Source organism: Ursus arctos, unplaced genomic scaffold (assembly GCF_023065955.2).
Source record: "Ursus arctos isolate Adak ecotype North America unplaced genomic scaffold, UrsArc2.0 scaffold_5, whole genome shotgun sequence".
NCBI classification, from domain to species: domain Eukaryota; kingdom Metazoa; phylum Chordata; class Mammalia; order Carnivora; family Ursidae; genus Ursus; species Ursus arctos.
In genome coordinates, this window is record NW_026623067.1 from 60720755 (window position 1) to 60728126 (window position 7372).

Genomic DNA, 7372 nt, shown 5'->3' on the forward strand with positions numbered 1-7372 from the left:
TCTTTGCTCTCCACCTTGGGGGCCCATCTAATTCAGGTGTCTCTTAACCTAGAGCAGAGTACAGCTGGAGGTAATTGAAGAAGTGGAGGAGGAAGCTGGAAACAGCCAAAGTTCTCTCAAAGATGATTCCAACTTCTTAATGGAAGTTAAGCAAGTAGCCTTGCTTAATGTAGATGCAAGACATTATCATTAAGAACTAAGAAGCTTCCAGAGCTGGGAACAAGAAAATGAGGTCTGAATATTAGTCTATGGCAGCTCAAGAATGATCTGATCTATTTGGGAAAGACCCCCTGTCCTGTGGTATTAGGAAACATTGCCGTTTATGTCATGCATCTGAGTAGTGTGACCCAGGTCCTAATTTTAGCAAGAGTTGACTTCCTCTGTTTATATGGTGGCAGTGGAACATAGAATGATAGACTGACTTAAGAGTAAGGACTTGTTCTCAATACAGGAACAGAAGTAGTCTAGATCAGGAAGGACTTGCTTTATAGGGGGGTGTCCAAATTTCTATCACACAGCTTCAGTACATAACATGATCATTTATCCCCATTTCTACATACATATTTATAAAGTCTACATGCCCCTACTACTATACTCAAAATATACTATATAAAATAGATATACAAAATTTAAATGTTTAAAGGATGAGAAAAAATAAGAATAGGAGTTCTCATATTCTTTTTGCTCCCCAAGGAATCGCCTTGCTTGCTCCACTATAGAAAGCACCACTATTGTAAAGGCTATATTCCATCTTGCTTGAATATTTGTATTTTTAATTTTTCAATTAAAAAGTATAATTACAAATCTGATATTAACTTGATGATTGTTTTCTGTTATGCAGTGCTTACCAATTCTAAAAATCTATTTTCTTTCATTTAGGTAAGTGATTCTCAAAGTATGGCACTCAGACCAACCATGCCATCATCACATGAGAACTTGTTAAAATGCATATTCTTGGGCCTCACCCCAGAGCTGAAAAGTCAGAACTTCCAGTGGGTGGGGCCCAATGATCTGTGTTCTAACTAGCGTGTGTATTTAACGGGATGATTTTGATGCACACTCCATAGTTAGGTCAACTGAATCTTATTTTTGTCCACAGATTCTTCTAGAATGTTTTTTAAATGTGCAAAAATGTCAAATTTGAGATTTAATGATGATCTTCACAATTTCAGGATTTACTTCAGATGCAGTATGAAGGAGTAGCTGTAATGAAAATGTTTGATAAGGTTAAAGTGAATGTGAACCTTCTCATATACCTGCTGAACAAGAAATTCTATGGAAAGTGAAGTGCCTACAGAAATTTCATGGAATCTGTATCACCTGGATTAAGAAATGAATCTGTTTAATATTTTTGTTGTTAAACATGATTGAAATCACTGCTTATAAATGTGTGATTTTTTTAAAAAAACAAAAAAGACCAAAACTATTCTGAAGAATGTACCCATGTGCCTTTTTGATAATCTGATACTATGGTAGAATAATCCAAAAGCAATGAGTTAACATAAACACTTCCACATTATACTGTGGTATAGGTACTCTGATTTAAAACTTTGGACATTCTGTGATTTGTTTTAAAGTAGGGAAAAAATAAGTTTAGATGACTAGAGACAAATCTGTAAACCTATTTTCCTATGAAAAAAATTTTAAATGTCCCATTTGAATAACGTAATTCTTCATAGATTTTTTTTTTTTTGGTCTATGGAGAAATGGAAAGCTAATTATTTGTAATGAATTATTTACACAGATACTTAGTTCTAAGCCCTACCTTCTGGGAGTTACCAATTTTAAAGAAGTTTTGTGCAATTCAAAGTGAAGTTTTTATAATTGAAAGTGATAATACAATAACACTTTCTGTATAAAAGTATATATTTTATGTGATTTATTCCTACTAAATGAAGTGCACTACTGCCTCATGGTAAAGACTCCTGTTCCCAGAGCCTTGAAGTAACTAAGGAACACCACGGTAGCGATCTTAAGCCCCGACCTCCACCCCTCACAGTTTATTTGAATACTTAAATTCACCTCACAATTTTTTGTAATGCAATAAAATCAGTATTTAGATGGTTTTTAAATGTATTCTTTGAAAATTGTTTTATGTAAAATAAATGTTACTGAATTACATAAATTTGGCTTTTTAGTTGTCTTAATAAATCTTAATCATGTAATGGGTAGAAGGTTCTTGATGGGACTTATCAGGAAAAGAAACAGTACGCCTGAAGCTGTACCTGGTGAAGCTGCTGTGACCAAGAGATCCAAAACCCTGTGGCTGGAACAAGAGAGAAGTTTGTTATTGTCAAATTCAGCAGTTCAAAGGTAAGTGAGCAGGCCCACGAGATTATCTAGGGCCCAGACTGGCCATTTGGCTCTGTCCTTATCACTGACTCCCAGCCCCAGAAGAGGGAAAGAAGTCCAGTGCCTGCGTGTGTCACTTCTACTTACGTCCAATTGGCCAAAACGTAGTCATGCTGCCACACTAGCTTCAATAGAGGCTGGGAAAGAAGCTCCCCAGCTAAGCAGCCAGGTACCCAGTGAAAAGGTGCTAGTACTGAATGAGTGATTGCTGGGGAGAGGGTAGCTATCTCCATGACTCTCAGCTATAGTCATCCAGACTCTCAGGCTGGAACCCCGGACACTCTATATACTGTTCATTCATTCAACAGGCTTTATTTTCCACAGAGATTACAAAACATTGAGAAAGTGTAACTTAGGCACATTTGACACAAATGAACTTTAAGTGTGAGGCCAGCAGAATTTGGAAAGTTCCCATTTTTAAAATAGAATCTGCCCCTTTAGTGACCGTTTCCAGCTGTACGTATTTTTAACAAAGAGAAAATGCTCTTTGTCTAAACAATGCTCAAAACAGTGCTCACTAGCTTAACAGTTCGTGGATGGGGGTGGGGGGTGATGCATTAACCTTGGACTCAGACCTGCATACCTAAAAGGAAGCAAATAAACATACAGTTGCTTAGGTGTCATCTTGTGAATAGACCTTGTCCTCCCCTGCAGCGACATGATTACCTGAGGAACAGGAGCCAGGGGCAGTAGGAGGTAGCTTAAACTTCCTCCCTTGGGCTCCAGGAGACATTGTTAATGGAAATGTGTCAGAGGAGCCAAACTTAAGGGAAAAAATGCTGGCAGGCAAAAGCTAACCTTTCATAGTATCTCTGAAGGGAGTTTGTCTTACTGCAACACTGAACATTATGCTTGAGTGTTATCTGTATTAATATAGACCTTTTTATCCTGCCAGTACCCCCGAGGAAAGGGGTGAATGTTTTCTCTCTGTTGGCCCACAGTGTATGGCTGTTGTTGAAGAGACTACCAAGGGCTACTTGAAATCTTTAAGGCACATGAATGAATGAGTGACCCAGAGAAGGAGAACTGGGATGAAGAAAAGGAGCGTGAACAGGAAGAAGCCAATGGAGGTATGGATGTAGAGATGGTTGAAGCCAAGGCCCACGCCCCTCCCAGAAGGACTGAACCCCAAGCCAGGGACAGTTGTGTCTTATAACCCTAAGCCACTAAAGACTCATAACCATTTTAAGGGAGGAAAAATAATTTTCCCTCCCTCCTGCGTCATGGCTGAGACGCTGTGTAATAAAAAATTATCGAGAGAAAAACAAATACAAGTTTAAAATGCATGCCACATGTATACATGGGAAAGGCCCAGGAAAACTGAGAAAAACTCCTTGAAACAGCCCAAGCTCCCACCTTACTATCTTCGCTAAACACAAAAGAAGGATGTTGGGGTTGAGATGGGGGAGGGGCAGTGTGCAGTTCCAGGGAAGGTGAGAAGAGGAAAAGTTTGGTGAGTTGAGCTTGAGCTTGACCTTGCCTGGAAGATAAGCCAGGTGAATAAGTGATGTCTCCTAATAACTCTCTTCCTGGTATAGCCTCCCTTTCTAGTGTAAATTTTCTTCACAAATGTAAATTGCCATTACAGAAGGATAACTTGTATTTTCAGAGCTTCTCTGGTGAGCAGTTTCACAAAATAATCACTTCAAAATAAGCCATATGCCAAAGAGGCCCATTTTGGAGTGGCACATTCTGTTACCCTCCACCAGCCTCCTCCCCAGAGCTCATAACTTCCCTGACTCAGAAGAAAAAAATATATATATATTTTTTTACTTTTGAAACACTTAGCAATTGAAACTCTAACTTGACTCAGTCTAAAGCAGACTCCTTTACTTTGATGGATGCCTAGTCATGTTTCCAATATTACAAAAATGGTCTTCGGTTGGAAGGTTGAGTCCATGCTCCCGTGAACTCCACTTTTTAGCACTTAGACATTAAAAAGGCAATAAGGACTTAAGCTGCATTCTAGCTACTCTCTAAAGATGTGTTCTAGTAGTCTCCAATAGAGAGAAAACCTGTGCATATTTTAATAATCTGGAAGTTTGTGGTGAAATAGAGACCAGCTCAATGTGATCATTGTCTGACATGAAGTCATTGAAAGACCAGAACCATAACGTGGGGGGTGGGGGGGGGGCCTAATTAGAGGTGCCTTTTTCATGATGTAATTTTTATGACTTTGCCTGTGGTTAAGCAGGGATTTGTGGTACTCCTCAAACATTCCAAGAGGTGAACCACGGAACTCTGAATGTTGATAGTTGGCTGTATTTTAAGAGAGTCTGGTGAGCATTGGATCGCACACTGCTGATCAGTTTTTGAAAACCTATTGCCTCTGTTACTGAAACCGGGATTTGGTTAACAGGTTATGATAGAGTCCTCAAAAGTCAGGTTAAGATAGAGTCCTCAAAAGTCATCCTTTTTCAGCCACTGCTCTAAGTCCAGAGCTTGGCAGGGCCTTGTAAATGGTGCAGAGGTGGAGGCTGAAAGGCTGCTTCTGTGATGGGCTGAGAAGGAGACAGACGCCACCATCCCCCGTCGCTCAGGAGTCACAGTCTTGCTTCAGGCTGGCTGGTCCTTGGATGAATGCAGCAATGGCTAATTATCTGAGTCTCATAGGGCAGATGCTCCCCACTTAGTCTCCAAATAAAATAGCTCATACAGATGCTTCCTTGGTAAAACAGTATTTCTGGATGTGTCTCTGAGAGTGTTTCCAGAAGAGATTAACATTTGAATGCGTAGACTGAGTAAAGGTCCCTTCACCTTTGTGGGCAGACATCATCTAATCTGTTGGGAGCTGCAATACAAAGGGGCAGAAGAAGGCAAATTCTCTCCATCTTCTCCTCCCTGCACACACTGTAGTTCCTGGTTCTCAGGCCTCTGAACTCTGGAATTTACACCAGCAGCACCCCTGCTCCTCCTCAGGACTTCAGCCTCTGACTGGGAGTTACACCGTTAGCTCCGCCTGGTTCTCAGGCCTTCGGACTGGGACTGAATTTTATCACCAGCTAGCATGGTTCTCCAGCTTGCAGATAGCAGATTGTGGAACTTCTTGGCCTCTCTAACTGAGTGATCCAGTTTCTGTAATAAATCTTCTTTTTTATGTAAATCTATATACATGACAGAGATAGATGATAGAGATTGTTGGGTTTTTTGGTCTGGAAAACCCAGACTAACACAGAAGGGAAATTAATAGGAGAAGTAAAAGATACTGAGTTCACCTTATATACCTGGAACCAAAGATTCTGTAGTTGTTTTCTCTTTAACAGATACTGAATTTGACCTTTTCTTAGCACCCCAACCACAGGGTAGTCTACCCTTCTACCCATGGTTTAATTAGTGGAAATACATTTGTTGACCCATTATGAGAGATTAATTTTACTTATTTTTTAAGGTTTGTTTATTTTAGAGAATGAGAGAACACATGTGCAAGTGGGGGGAGGGGCAGAAGGAGAGACTCTCAAGCAGACTCCCCTCTAAGCACAGAGCCTGACCCCGGGCTCTATCTCATAACCCGTGAGATCACAACCTGAGCCAAAACCAAGAGTCTGGCACTCAACCAACTGTGCCATCCAGACACCCTGAGCTTAATTTATTTCTAAACTCAAAATACCAAAGCAGATTTGTAACAACAAAAGGCAGAGACAGGTCTCCTAAGGACTAGCTTGTAACTCGATTACAGACATGTTTGCTTCAAAAACAAATGTAGAGATACCTGCACAGAATCTGGGAGTATCTCACACCTAATTTGAATACTCTTTGATATTAGTTCCTATGAGATAGGAGCCCTGCTATCACCACCATTAGCTTCCAAAAGGAAATTACTAAGGAAGTTCTTGGAATATATTGCTGTCTTTGGAGGCTTCAAATAGAGGAGCGGTAACCAGAATACCAGAAGCAGGTAGATCGCCTAATGGGTTTAAAAGAAACTGCTTTCACATCATTTTGGGATTAAAATTTTCACCATTTTGATGTCACATTTGTTTTAAAACAGTATTAAATACCACAAACACTATAAAAGGGTAGCTAATGACTCATACGCTTTGCTGCCAGATAAGTTCGGAGTAAATGAAAACGGAGAGTTAGTATCAGATTATTTCAATATGAATGATGCTGCAATGTTGAGATTTCACTTCTGAGGAGTATCGACATGTTAGGTAACCTCCGGGACCGCCTGGTTAGGTAGATTTTCTACTCTGGGGAACCTACATACATTTGCTCTAAAAACTGTCAACAAAGGGATTTTGGTATGGGTGATATAGAACAAATGAACTAGAGAGAGAGCTTTTTCAAAAGCTCTAAGGAGCACACAAATATTGCAGGAATTTCGTAGAGTATGCAGAAAAAAACAGAAAACAGAACATTACCAACAGACCATAATATAAAGTTAAAAATTAAGCACAAAGCCAGTCAAAACTTCCAGAAGAGTTAGTGAAATTGATAAAAATATTTTCAGTTGAATTGCATATATGTACATACCAAAACTTACAAAATGCAGGTGACGTGTTCATTTGAGGGAGAAGTAGTGAAAATTAAGCAATTGGTTCAAAAGGTTAGGAGAATAAGAGTAAATGCAAAGAAAGTAGAAAAAAAGAAAATGATAAAAAGCCTGTGTGAAAATTGTTATTGAATAATAATTATTATTGAAAATAAGTTATAAAAGCAACAAAACAACAAGATGGGCATTGGAAAATGGCCATTTCCAACCTTTGGCCTGATTAATCAAGAAAAGAAAAGCAATGGTGCCTGGCTGCCTCAGTCAGAAGACCGTGCCACTCTTGATCTAAGGGTTGTGAGTTCAAGCCCCACATTGGGTGTAGAGATTACGTTTAAAAAAATAAAAATATTTAGGGCACCTGGGTAGTTCATTCGGTTAGGCATTTGCCTTCAGCTCAAGTCCTGATCCTGAGGTCCAGGAATAGAGCCCTGGGTCAGGCTCCCTGCTCAGAAGGGAGCCTGCTTCTCCCTCTCCCTTTGCCCCTTCCCCCCCACCTCGTGCTTTCTCCCTCTCCCTCTCTCTCTCTCT

The 7372-nt window shown here is 39.9% G+C and overlaps 1 protein-coding gene across 1 annotated transcript in view; it reads left to right on the forward strand.

The window, feature by feature from the left end:
- The window catches only part of IQGAP2 (IQ motif containing GTPase activating protein 2), a 273778-nt gene extending 271653 nt beyond the window's left edge, over positions 1–2125 (forward strand). The window contains exon 36 of the mRNA XM_026498758.4: positions 1173–2125. Within this exon, the coding sequence (XP_026354543.3) occupies positions 1173–1286 (114 nt within the window). The 3' untranslated portion in view covers positions 1287–2125. The remainder of the gene's footprint in view (positions 1–1172) is intronic.
- The last annotated feature ends 5247 nt before the right edge of the window (positions 2126–7372 follow it).